General features: G+C 45.1%; 1 protein-coding gene across 1 annotated transcript in view; it reads right to left on the bottom strand.

Annotated features, from left to right (window-relative positions):
* Positions 1-4921: 4921 nt before the first annotated feature.
* LOC136641076 (tetraspanin-36-like) overlaps positions 4922-14379 on the bottom strand; it is a 28834-nt gene continuing 19376 nt past the window's right edge. Inside the window, exons 2-7 of the mRNA XM_066616693.1 lie at positions 11815-12006; positions 10672-10746; positions 10181-10276; positions 8578-8736; positions 7585-7668; positions 4922-6333 (exon numbers count right to left, since the gene is read on the bottom strand). Of these exons, the coding sequence (XP_066472790.1) occupies positions 6247-6333; positions 7585-7668; positions 8578-8736; positions 10181-10276; positions 10672-10746; positions 11815-12006 (693 nt within the window). The 3' untranslated portion in view covers positions 4922-6246. The remainder of the gene's footprint in view (positions 6334-7584; positions 7669-8577; positions 8737-10180; positions 10277-10671; positions 10747-11814; positions 12007-14379) is intronic.

Below are 14379 nucleotides of genomic sequence, written 5' to 3'. Positions count from 1 at the left end.
TGGATGTCCCCTGGTTCTGGTGTTATGTGAGAGTGTAAAGAGCATCTCCCTATCCACTCTGTCCATCCCCTGCATAATTTTGTATGTCTCAATCATGTCCCCCCTCAGGCGTCTCTTTTCTAGGCTGAAGAGGCCCAAACGCCGTAGCCTTTCCTCATAAGGAAGGTGCCCCAGCCCCGTAATCATCTTAGTCGCTCTCTTTTGCACCTTTTCCATTTCCACTATGTCTTTTTTGAGATGCGGCGACCAGAACTGGACACAATACTCCAGGTGTGGCCTTACCATAGATTTGTACAACGGCATTATAATATTAGCTGTTTTGTTCTCAATACCCTTCCTAATGATCCCAAGCACAGAATTGGCCTTCTTCACCGCCGCCCACATTGGGTCGACACTTTCATCGACCTGTCCACCACCACCCCAAGATCTCTCTCCTGATCTGTCACAGACAGCTCAGAACCCATCAGCCTATATCTAAAGTTTTGATTTTTTGCCCCAATGTGCATGACTTTACACGTACTGACATTGAAGCGCATCTGCCATTTTGCTGCCCATTCTGCCAGTCTGGAGAGATCCTTCTGGAGCTCCTCACAATCACTTCTGGTCTTCACCACTCGGAAAAGTTTGGTGTCGTCTGCAGACTTAGCCACTTCACTGCTCAACCCTGTCTCCAGGTCATTTATGAAGAGGTTGAAAAGCACCGGTCCCAGGACAGATCCTTGGGGCACACCGCTTTTCACCTCTCTCCATTGTGAAAATTGCCCATTGACACCCACTCTCTGTTTCCTGGCCTCCAACCAGTTCTCAATCCATGAGAGGACCTGTCCTCTAATTCCCTGACTGTGGAGTTTTTTCAGTAGCCTTTGGTGAGGGACCGTGTCAAACGCCTTCATTGTCAATCCTATACAGTGTGCACCGGTGCTCTGCTGGTGCTAGTCATGCAGACCGCCAGGCAGTGGAGAAGTAGGTGGGGGTATGGGGAGACGTGGGGAGGAGGCATTCCAGGGCAGGGGGAGAGGGCAGGGAGGAGGCATGCCGGGGGGAGGGGGACAGAATGAGCAGGTGGTGGAGCTTCACCAGATCCTGAGCCTCTGTTTTGGGCCACCAGCCCGACACGGACGCTCAAAATTCTACACCGACCCTTGGGTCGCCATAGAATTGAGTAGCCCCATTGCAGGGCTACTCAGCTTACCCAAGGGACGGGAACACAAGTCCCCTTCTCCCAAGGAGCCGCCTGCGCTGCCCGTAACACAATCAGGATGCAGTGGCAGCCAATTTTTGGCACCGCTGCAACCCTGGGCGCCAGATGGCTCAGGATTGGGCTGTTATTTACATTTATTTATTTGAGGAATTTATATCCCGCCTTTCCCATGATAAAGTGGACAGAGAGATGCTCTTTCCACTCTCACATAACACCAGAACCAGGGGACATCCACTAAAACTGAGTGTTGGCAGAGTCAGGACAGGCAAAAGAAAATATTTCTTTACTCAGCGTATGGTTGGTCTGTGGAACTCCTTGCCACAGGATGTGGTGACGGCATCTGGCCTAGATGCCTTTAAAAAGGGATTGGACAAGTTTCTGGAGGAAAAATCCATTACGGGTTACAAGCCATGATGTGTATGCGCAACCTCCTGATTTTAGCAATCGACTCAGTCAGAATGGAAGATGCAAGGGAAGGCACCAGGATGCAGGCCTCTTGTTATCTGGTGTGCTCCCTGGGGCATTTGGTGGGCTGCTGTGAGATACAGGAAGCTGGACTAGATGGGCCTTTGGCCTGATCCAGTGGGGCTCTTCTTATGTTCTTATGCTTCAGCAAATGTCCTAAACAAAAAAACATTAATAAAAAACATTAAAAAAATTAATGTTAACGTTAAACAGTGAAACATAAAACAAAGCAAAAGCAAACAAAGCAAGCCCTAACACATATCATTGAGCCTTTGGGGGGGACAAATAAGTCCTGGGTAGCAGTCCAGTCCAAATTAAGTTAAAATACTTCCTTGCTGCATTTTCATCCAGATTGGGGCACCACACCCCACAGGAAGGAAAACAAAACAGTATCAGAAACAACCAAGAAGTTCTGCGTACAGGTCACAGAACTATCAGCCTCTAGGTTGACTGTCAGCCTCTCAGGAACTCTAGGTCAGTGTTTCTCAAATGGTGGGTCAGGACCCACTTGCTGTGTCGCGAGCCAATTTCAGGTGGGTTTCCATTCATTGCAATGTGTATTTTATTTATTTTTATTATAGTAGGCTTGATGCTACCATGGTATGTGACTGCATTCGGGGACTGTACTGTTAGCAGGTTACTATGTATATGCTTTTAACAATTATAGTCAATGGGGCTTACTCCCAGGTAAGTATAGATAGGATTTCAGCCTTTCCCCCAAATGTTTGGGGAATTTTTTTTAAACAGATCAGCATCTGCTTGGGAGTATTAGAAGCGTTCTTCTTTATTTTAAATACATTTTTAAACTTATAATTATTGTAAACTTTTAATTTACTTATTTGATTTTGTCAAATAATTTTTATTTGTCAAAATTTTTTGACAATTTTTATTTGTCAATTTTATTTGTCAATTTTTTGACAATTTTTATTTGTCAAATAATTTTTATTTTTATTTATTTGTTAATTATAAAAATATTTATTATGTCAAATAAAATATAAAATATTTTGTCAAATAATTTTTTATTTTGTCAAATAATTTTTTGTCAAATAATTTTAATTGATTTTGTCATAGAGGGGGTGTTAAAAAAATTTCCTGCTTGATTATGTCACTTCCAGCCATATTTCCACTTCTAGGTTAATGGCACCACTTCCAGTGGGCCCCAACAGATTGTCATTCTAAAAAGTGGGTCCCAGTGCTAAAACGTTTGAGAACCACTGCTCTAGGTTGTCATGTCTTTAGGTGCAGAGAGTAACCTGGCATTACCTGATTGCATGGAAATACAACTGTAAGACTACTAGTTTCTCAGTGACCAGACAGTGACCAGACCAGACCAGACCAGACCAGACAGGGGCAGCAAATATAAAGAAATGGAACATGATACCATAATCAGGGTTTGCAAGGTAGAGCAGCTTCCCATTCAGCCTCATGCCGTTCCTAAAAGAGTCAAAGGGCCCAATACTGTCCAACTTTCCCACACTGATGCAGCTGTGCCAATGGGGTGTTAACTACATCCTGCAGTAGGGGCGCTGTCACAGAAGCCACTTTAAGCTAAGGGAACATTTGTTCCTGTACCTTGGGGCTGCATGGCGGCTGCATGGCGGCTGCATCAGCGCTGGAAAGTTGGATAGGATTGGGGCCCCCAAAAGGCAGGAGCCACACACCATCACAACATTTAGTGGCACTTCATCTAAAAGTCAAGCAGGATTTTCACTCTCAATATGAAGCACGGACTTCATTAGTAGAATCTGAACATCATCCAACTTTGTTTCTCCAGCTGAGCAGCTGTGAGAGAGCTATCCATATAAAATAACTGAGAAATCCAGGCTCCTAGTGAGGTAAACTTGCCTTGTCTGTAACCCAGATCCTAATTTGTGTGAACATTTATTTGTGGGAGATTTGGAACATTTGAAAGCTCCAGGTGTCTCTCTGTCAGCCAACCAAGTGCTGGATTGGAGCAGCCCAAATCCAACACTCGGTTGGCTTGCATTTTGCCCTCACCTTACCCTTTTGAAGGTTAAGCAGAGAGGGAATCATTACCTAAGTAAAGGTTCAAACTAGTAGCATAGCTAGAGGGGGGACAAGTCTTGCAGGGAGCCTTTCCCTCCTCTGGAGCCATTCCAGGTCAGCAAAACAGAGGCATATGCCTTTGTTTCTTGCAGAACAAGGAAATTGTCTAATTGTCCAGTTATCCCCATATTGCGGGGGGGACGGGGACGGGACGGGACATTTAGGCTGAGGTACAAGAGATCTCAGTGTGAAATCAGTTTGTTTTCACACGTGTATACTTTGGGGTGCCTCTACACTTTGTCCCCCAGGCCAGGGGGCAGCTTTTCAAACTGGGGCGTTGCGACGCCCCAGCCTGCGGGCCCTGGCCCCTGCCCCCTTAAGGGGTGGGGGCAGCCTGGAGGCAGGGAGGAGGCAGCGGCGCAATCCCCAGGATCGCACCGCTCAGGGGGGTCTGCAGGGGCTTGGGCACACGTACCCAAGCCCCCGCAGCCTCCCAGGGGTGCGGGGAGCCCAGCGCGACCTATAGCAGGGCTCCCCGCAGCAGTGAAAGTAGATGCAGAGTGATCGCACTTTAGCGGAAGTGGAATCCAACTGTCTTTAGGGGAACCCAAGCCCCTGCAGCCGCCCTGAGCAGCGCTGCCTTCCCCCGCCCCTGCTGCCTCCCCCCTCCAGCCAACGCAAGAACTTAGTGGCTCTCAAAGTCTCCCAGAGAGTTTGAGAACCACTGCCCCAGCCTATTCAGCAGCTCTGGGGAGTATTTAAGCCAGTGGTTCCCAAACTTTTTCTCCTTTGAGCTACTGAACCGTTGACTGCAGCTCCCATTAGGGCTACAATTCTATATATTGGGCGGTGGGTTTTTTTACGAGGATTCCTTGGCTCCCCTGGCTGGCTTCTGTGGCTCCCTGTGGAGCCATGGCACACACTTTGGGAACCGCTGATTTTAGCAAAGGTCTTACCACCACATCCTTCAATAGGGCAGAACAGGGTCATCATATTACGAGTACAACACCTAATAAGAGGCACAAAATGAATCTTCTGTCACCCATTCAATTTTTTTTAAGTTGCAGATCAGCAAAGAGTAAAAATATATGTACAGTGCAATCCTATGTTTACTCAGAAGTAAGTTCAACTATATTCAGTAGGACACATTCCCAGGTAAGTTCTGCAAGCTTAAAAAACCACTTAGAGATGTTTCACTTTCCTCCATCCATTTCATACCAGTTAAAAAGAAAAGAATAGAATGCAGAATTAAATTTTAAAAGATTTTATTTAAAATTTATAAGGTACTCTTTTATGCTTAATCCAGATATCTTTGGAACCATGAGAAATATAAGCAAAATTGTTAAGGAGAAAAAATAGCTGAATCTTGCTCTTCTACCCATAAAACCACAATATTTGTTATATGAAGTAAACGAAGCCACACCAGAGACAAGCAAAACAAACACAGTATAAAGTTTCATTTGATCCTTATCTTCATTAGGATACGCTTGTAAGTGCTGTTCAAACCTTATTGCTCACCTAGAATGACAATAGTTTCTCAGTGCAGTCTAAGAACATAAATATTGGAACTGCCCACATCTTTTGAAGTTAATTGCAAGGATTCATCACATCTTTCGTGAATTTCCAGTAAAACACACACAAATTTCCATTCACACACTAAAATGAATTCCAGTAAATACTGGTTTGTTCTCCAAATAAGCCAATCCAACTAGAAGCTCTAGTTTATACTTACACTCTGAAAATTTGACATATGGCAAAAGGTTCCTTAAGTGCAAATTTCAGTGCGACAGGCAGCTGTACACCAGATCTCAGAATTCCAGTGATGGGATCAGTGCTATAATTTTTGGTTTTTACACTGCTGATCACGTGGCAGCAAATGAGCGGGGAATGGGAGGTGGAATCAAATCGTCAACGATCAAAAGCTGACAACACCAAAGTTCTAGTCAGATAAGTACAAGCAGTGCAAGGCACCATAGCCCCATATGATGCATGTGATATCCACAGAATCGGAATCTGATAGACATTCACATCTGAATGTTGATAATCCCAGCTGAATTTTGTGAATGCCCCAAAACTGAGACGTGAGAAGTGACTGTCACCTAAAAGTGACTGTCAATATTCACGTATGTCCCAAAACTGGGAACATATTTGTTTTCAAGCATTCACATGATTCATCTAGGACTGCCTGCATTTTAAGTGAGAAAAATGGCAGCGTTCACCAGATTTCAGACATTTGCTACAATGAACACACAGTAGTCAGTTTCTGCTTGCGGACCACCCAGCTGGATCAGGGTAGTTTTCTACTGAACAGCTTCATCTGTTATTCTTCCAAGGAAAGGGAGTCATCAACTTGGTTCAACTATGTGGAAAGAACGTCAGGCTGAATCACCAGTGGGGGCATACGTTGAAGCCAAGTCATTTCACATTTTTACTACAACTCTTGAAAGCTACTAAGATCTCCTTCAAGGAGATAAAATTCAGCATTTTACAAAAACAGGCAAACATTTTCTGTTCAGGGCATCTTTTCCAAGTCTACTTCGTCATGGAAGAGCAGAAGGAAAATAGTCTCCCTATCATGCGAATCCCCCTGAATGCAGAGGGTGGTAGCCATTGTTTTCTTTCTTGCAGGTCAGCACGCAGACACTGAGCATTCCAAAGAACTGTAATGAGAGGAAAATTATTAAAAAGCAGTGTTAATGTTCGTAACAGATACATTCAGAGGAATTGACAATTCAAGTCATTTTTAGCTACTGATACCAGTAGCGTAGCTGGGGGGGGCCCAAAATGGTAAGTACTGCAGGCATCACAACACACCATGTAAGCAGCCCCTCTGACCCGTCCGTCATTGGACCCATTCTGGGCAGTGATGGCAACATATAAGCACTTGCTGAATCAAAATGCATCTCCTGCACATTGCTGTAACTGCCTGGAGTGGCTCTGATGGTGAGTGGGAGGGGCCGCTTACACAATGCATTGCAGCACCTGCAGTACTTACCGTTTTGCCCCCCCCAACTATGCTACTGACTAATAACCCATCATCTATTTAAACTTTATTCTGTGCCATTAAACGGCTCGTCTGTCAGCCTCCACTGGGCTTCTTTACAAAGAGCTTTAGAGTCAACTGAGAAGTACCAAACTACACTGAAGTGCATTGTGGTAGTGATTTGTTTGTCCACAGATAGCAATACAAGTTGAGTATCCCTTCTCCAGAGTACTTAGGACTGGAAGTGTTCTGGATTTTGCAATATTTGCATAAACATAATGAGATGTCTCGGGGATGAGCCCCAAGTAAAAACACAAAATTCATTTCCATTTCATATACATCTTATACACACGGCCTGAAGGTAATTTTATACAATATTTTAAATAATTTTGTGCATGAAACACAATTTGTACATTGAACCACGATTTCTCGTTCTGTTATGAATGCACGCCAGCCAGCACCCAAGGACATGTTATGTCATGTTGGCGCTCAAAAAAAGTTCTGGATTTTGGAGCATTCTGGTTTTGAGAATTCCAGATCAGGTATAAGCAAGCTGTATTGCTTTATTCCACTTTAAGGCATGCTCTGGTTTGAGGCAAAGAAACCTGCCAGAAGGCGAAATTAAGCAAAGGATTAGGTAGCCTTCTAGGGCGTCCTCTGCAATATGGAAGCCTCTCACATTCTGCTTTGGGTCAATGCAATGCCAGTTCACAAGCTAATTACTCAGGGATCAATGCTGCCCAGACTAAAAACAAGTGACGTGCACACAGACCCCCAGCAAGGTAAAAGGCATGTGTGTTGGAACTGGAAAGCATGAGGACAGGAGGGGAGACTTAATGGGCACCCACAGCTTAAGAGTTCTCTCCTATCCCAGCTGACTTCTAACCCTATTTCACAAAATCCTCTTTAAAACCTTATGATACAATACCTTCACAATGGCAAATCCTAGGACGACAAGCATAGCATAGCTGAGGACACTCTGTATCCCGGACTCCACTTTCTCTTCACAGCCCTGAAAAGACAAAGATGAATGACTGCAGATGCCAACATAAACTACAACACTTGTCTGAGAACAAGGCATTAAAGAAACAGGCTGAGACAGGCTGTACACCCATCATTTCTTTGCAGGCTCCATTGGATATGATCAGAAAAGGGAAAAAAAATTAGCTAGAAATCCTAATCATGAAGCATCCTGACCTTTACAAATGTTGCTGTCTCTGCTTAATTAGTGCTCACCTCACTAGAAGGCCTCATTTTTATTTCCAGCTCTTTCCAACTCAGATACCACTCTGGTGGTGTGAATTTGCCCCAGAGGAAAAGTCCAGCAGGAGCAGTTGCTTCTCCTCACACCTATGAACTACATTTTTCCCCACCCTTCCTCCAGAAGCTCAGTGCAGCATGGAAGATTCCCTTTCCTACCCCATGTTGTCCTCACACCAACTTTGAAAGGTAGGTCAGGTTGAGAGAGGGAGTGAGTGGCTCTGTGTGACCAAGTGGACCTTGGTAGGTGCCTCAGCCAACCTCTTCCCTGGCACTGGCCATGGGCAAAGAGGCAGCAGTACTGTATGCCCAGTACTGCCTGGGGTCAAGATTGCAGGCTGCCGTCCCCCCACCAGTGGATGGCGCATGGGACATTTGTCCCCCTTGCTCCCCCCTCAGGTATGCCACTGGAAGGGGATCTCACCCATCTTTGGTCTGTGATCTCTTGCAATTCTGTCATTTTCATTTTTTAAAACCACATTTATTTTTACAAAATAACAGGAATGAAAGATGGCAAAAACACACACACAACGAAAACAAAAATGGAAGCAGGAAAAAAAAGAACACAACTCAATCCCCAGGTCATGGGAAAGGTACAGACAAAGCAGGTTAAGAAGCTGCACACCACCAGTACAGCAAACCAAAGGCAACATGTCCTTACTTCCTGGTTGAGGAGCTGCGGCTGGCTCAGCTGTCCTGTGCAGTTGATCTTGTCAAGGCCTTTCTTGCAGCAGCTCACAGGAACACTGCTGTTTGCTGTTGCATTGAACCATGCGCTGTTAATCCAGTCAGTGTAGTTATGGGCTCCACAGCACTGAAGCTGCAAGATCAAAACAGCTGGATGAAGTTCAGTAGAGTTCACTCACTCTTGAGAAATGCTGCACGGTCCCCATACACCTCCCACAGGTGTTTTGCTCCCACAGCCTGGGATGGCTACAAAGGGGAGGGGCCGCTTGCACAGCACATTCAGACCATGCAAAACTTAGTGCTTTGTACCCCTTCTGGCTATGCCACTAGTGATAAGATTTGGGACATGTGAAATCAGATGTTCTAGAAATCTGCAAGGACACAATCGTGGTGCTAATCAAAGCAAATACTCTCTGGTAGGGCTTGAGAGCGAGTGGCAGCAGTGGCCAAACATAGGCTCTGGCAGGCTATTGGCAGTTACCAACACCAGCTAAGTGAAGATGATGATTTTTCACAATTCTTTTGAATCAAATTTTTGTTACGCAAGCACACATGCACAAAACCTCGTGCTTACAAAGACCAATTTGTCACACACACAGAAGAGAGACAATGGCTAAATCTTGAGCAATTCATTCCTAAAAATAGCACACAGCCTCTCACAACTGGCTGTGAAATCTCTAAAAATGCAGAACTTTTAGTTCAAAGTAAGTTGCCACAATTCCTTTCTGAAATATTTCAGGGTTCTCAAGCTGATGGCAGTCATGTTTGAATATCATTCTGAATACAGCTTGAAACTGAAAATCTCCCACCTGAGGTTACCTCTTAGGCAGCCAAATCCTATGTAACTTCCTGCAGTGTGATGCAACCACCCCAATGGGACATATACAATCTCTTGTGGGGGTGTTTCAGGATCTGTTGGTCTCCTCCAGCTAGACATAATCCCTTGCTGCTTGGACAGGTCTACTCAAAACTGTGCCACAGCTGGTGCAAGTCTGAGTGGACTTGGGAAGGCAATTTAAGGCCAGGAAGGAGCATAAGATATTGGCGACACTACCGCCACCGATATTAACCCCTTCCCGGCCATGATCTGCCCTCCTCTGCACCCTGATTTCTGCCCCATTTCTCCCTCTCCTCCCATCCACCCCTGTGATGACTTCCTGGCACCGGGAGACATAGATGCTTGTGCGCAGACTTGTGCCAGAACACTAGTTCCAGCAGCATAAGGCCCTATTAGGATTGGCCATTAATATTTATACAGTGCAAACCTATGCAAGATCACTCAGACGTTAAGCCTCACTTAATATGATTTACTTTCAGGAAAGTTTACATAGAATTGTGCTGTTAATTGGTTGCCTCCTTCCTATCCTGCACTGTTCAGTCCCAGCACATCTCTTGCTTCCAATTTCCTACATAATATTGAGGGAAAATAGCAACCAGGGTAATGTCTATAAGATGGATCAATATGTTCCAAATTCCATAACACACAGAATAAATGATGCTACCAGGAAAGAGTTGCAGTAACTCCGAATAGAACAACATTATTACTATTATGAACATTTAAATGCCATTTTTCCTACCTCCTCTTGCAAGAAATCTATGACATGAGATTCTTCCGTTTTCCCATCATAGCGCTTGAACGCTAGTTCCATGGGCTCACGCAAATCCGTTTTTACCTGCAATAAGAAATTGTGGTGCACGTTTCATACATGGAAGGACAGCAGCTCCCAAACTATTAGATCAAGAACTTGAAAAGCCCTATATTCCCTGCAGTAAAAATGTAATGGAAAATCCTACATAATTTTTAAAAACCAAACACAAAAACACCACACCAATGCCTAGTCCAGTGTCATTAAACATCATACCTATTTCCTTCTCTGCAGGCACAAGCTGCAGCTGTTACGTAAGAGGAGTACAAGCTTAACATTTAGCAACCATGTAATTTATGAATTTTCACACACACACCCACCCAATGATTCAACCACACCTGGAGATCAAGTTGAATTCCAGAAAGAACTGCATACATTTGGGAGGCATGTCAGGGATTAGGAAGTTAGAACTGGGAACCTACCTTTCCTCTATAAATGAAACCCAGGACAAACGCTGCCACTTCTGCGATGAAGATTATTAGGATAAAGATCAGGAACTGAAGTGAGAAGAGCAGGGATGGTTAGGAAGATGCTTCTTTGCCCCTCTGGAAGGAATTTTCAAGCAGGTATAACAGAAGCACAGCCTTCTCCTGGCCATTGCTCTACAGTTCAAGAGATCTCAAAACACCCAGCTGGTCTCCTCTATTTACTGCTCTGGGAGCTGCTGTACTCCTGAAGACCCAGCTAATCAGGGCACAGTGTTCTAGCTTTCAAGCTACACATCCTGGGTCAGGATGCCTTCTTCTGTAGGAGACTCTTCCTCACAAGACAGTCAGTGACAAGCCACCTCCATCTTCCCTACATCTGTTCTATGCTTGGACAGCACCACTCTCTCCCACAGAACCCACAGAAACAGACAAGAAAATGGTCACCCTAGACCACTTTATCAGTGACTGCTGAGCACTAAATTCAGGCTTCACACAGGCGATAGCCAGTTTCTTTATAGGGTTCTATACAGTCCCTAGCGAGGTTCTTAACACTACCCTCCCCAGGGCTTGATCTAAAGCAGGGTTTGTCACAGATGACAAACTGCACCTGCTGAAATTCTCTCCGACACAATTGTTAAAGGTCCAGGATCCCTAAAGTTGAAAGTTTGCCCACCCCTGACCTAAAGGAATGAGGCCACACTGTACCTAAGAGGCCATTGCAAAGTCAGTTCAATGTGCCCAAACACAGCACTCCTCTCTTCTTTGTGAAAAACATGGGCTGGCTTAGACCAGTGATTTTCAACCTTTTTCATCTCACGGCACACTGACAAGGCACTAAAATGGTCAAGGCACACCACCAGGTTTCTGACAATTGGCAAGGCACATCATGCTGCCAGTGGGGGCTCACATCTCCCATTGGCCCTATTAATAAATGACCTTTCCCCAAATTCCTGTGGCACACCTGTGGGCCACTCGCGGCACACCAGTGTGCCACGGCACAGTGGTTGAAAATGGCTGGCTTAGACAGCGGAAGGCTGGAGAACCTCTGAATATATTTTATTGTAGCAAAGAGCTGAGCTTTCTCTACCAATAACTCCATACTCAAAAAGGAATTTCCAGCGACAAATGCATACTTACAATTCCCAACCCAATCCGGGACTCACGGATGGTGGCACAGCAGCCAATCAATCCAATTATGAACATCACCACAGCCACACAAATGATAATAATCGCCGGCAGCAGAGCAGATTTGTCCTGAAGGAAGGGGTCATAGGACTTGTAGGCGTCAATAACATGTCCACCAACGTATGAGAGTCCAGCTGCTGCAGCCTTGAAATATAAAATCATAGGTTTGGTTCAGAGGCCTTTCTGGGACCCACTGAAAATATCACAGCTTAATTACAGCCAGTTTGAACAGTCACAGTTTCTGGAACAGCTACCCACAAACCTACTACCCACAATCCTGGATCCAGCCTTGACACAGTGAAAAGAATTCAGATCTGGAATTTCAGATTCAGAATAAACTCAACTGACTCCTTCCAATGTTGACACTGACCCAATACAATCACAAGAACATACCCAGTTTCTTGCAATCAGTTTACTGAGATCAGCCACCCCTATAAAGAATCTATAGGTTTGGTCCTGAAAAGACAACCAAAACTGCCCTCCCCCCCCCCCCCCCACAGCTTTCCAGAGGGGGACCTGCTTGTGCTAGATAGGAAGAAAGTCAGAAGGTTTTCAATCCATGATTGTGGAGGATGTGTTAAGGAGGTAGAGATAATCTCTTGGAGATGAAGTATAGCCACAAAGAGAGAAAACTTCAGATTTTACTGCCTGCTGGATACAGACTTTAGAGTAGTGTTTTTCTGCCTTGGCATCCCAGTCCTGCTCAGATTCTTAGCAATTGTGCTAAAACAGCTTTCACTAGTGCCAGGCTTCAGGGACACTTTTTCTGCTCGCTCTAATAAGAATATTCGGTTACACTGCTGGGGCAGGTGGTGAGTGGGCAGTTAGGGGGGCAGGAGTGGGCAGGCAGGGTCCTGGGAGGGGGTGGGATTGACAGTGGGCTCCCAATCTCATACAATAAATATTTCTTTTAAAGAGTCTTTACTCTTTACTCATGTTTAAAAACAGCAAGGGTGGTGAACCTGGCAAGTTCTCTTGTGGAGGAAGTCACCGAGCCATGGCGCTATCCCAACCAAGCCCTGCCTCGGTTGCCCGTTGGGCAGCAGTAGCAGATAGCTTCACATTAATGACCGTTTAGCCAAGTTGGGGGTGGGCAAGGGAGCCATCTACTTGACTTTTATAAGCATACAAACCCTTACTAGACTCCAACCTGCTCTCAACCAATAAGGCACTAAACCCTGTATAGCACAGCCCCTGGAATTCTGTGCACTCAGAGAAGTGCGTCATTCTAGGCACTTCTTCTTTTTCAAGGGTGTCTTACGCATAAATCCGGTATTGTGCTTCTGATTTAAAAATATTTCCTCATTCTAAAGCCACAAATAACTAGAAGCCATTATGGGGAATTTCCTTCTTTCACAGAAAGAGACGTTTGGAACATTTTGGAACAGTTCTTCCTGTAGAAAGCAAGAACAGCCCCTGTAAAGTTGCAACCAAGAGGCAACAGTTAAGACTTTTGTATAATCATTTCCAGCCGCGGTTGTCAATAAAAGGATGAACGTTAACATCTGCTCACTTCTCATTGCATGACATCTGCAATGACATCTGGCACAATGGGACATCTGACACAATGGCTCAGTGTTCTCCAATCTATGGTTGGGACCCCGATGGGCTCGCAAAGCCCCATTTGGGGGGGGGGGTCAAGGAACCTTTCAAAGCTTGTGCAAAAAAGGGCTTAGATCCAATCCAGTAATGGTCCTGCCTTATCAAAACTGACTTCTTGATATAATCCTGCATAGCCCCCTGTTGCTGTCTTGCCCCACAGCTCCCAAGGCCTACCTCACAGGGCTGTTGTGAAGACACAAGTGGTAGGGGCAGGGCAGGCAGATCGGATCCTGGGGGGGGGGCGGGATCGGCAGTGGGTCCTCAGTCTCTGTTTGTTGGTTGGGGTCATGACACAAAAAAGGTTGAAGACCAGTGGCCTAGAAGGCTGTTGCATACAGAAGAACAGACCTGGCTTTGGGCACCAGTCAGAGAAGGAAATTGCAGTTACTTTTTTAGACATTAGATATAGGCGCGTATAGTTTTATAACTGGACATTTCTTGGGTCTCCACAACAAGCTGTTCCTACCAGAATCCTCTCTCCTGTACTGTATGATTATTAAAGACACAGGGCAACTGGGTCAGAAGGAGTATCTGGGAATCATTGTCTCCCACATTTTCTCAGCTGTCTTGCTGAACTCCAGATTGTTCTACTATGTTGTTCCCTTTTCCCAGATCCTGCCTCTCTTACCTGCCTTGGAGCCCTTATCCTCACACCTTATCTATTTATCTATGAGCTTATTCTGTTCCTAGCCTCAACATTTTCTTATCCATCTGGCCATACCTCATTCCACTGGCAAGACAACCTACCATTAATCTAATTTTAATGCCACACAACCCTCTCATTGAGGCCACATAATTGGACCTATAGTCTTTTAAATTGCCACCACTCCTGCACATGTAAGGCCGCCAGAAAAACAAGAAGTCTGGTAGGTTTTCCCACAAGTCACAGGATTGCACCCAAATTACAGTGTGTGT

The sequence above is a fragment of the Tiliqua scincoides genome, chromosome 2, assembly GCF_035046505.1.
Source record: "Tiliqua scincoides isolate rTilSci1 chromosome 2, rTilSci1.hap2, whole genome shotgun sequence".
Classification (NCBI taxonomy): Eukaryota; Metazoa; Chordata; class Lepidosauria; order Squamata; family Scincidae; genus Tiliqua; species Tiliqua scincoides.
This window is presented reverse-complemented; position numbering and strand designations above follow the sequence as displayed.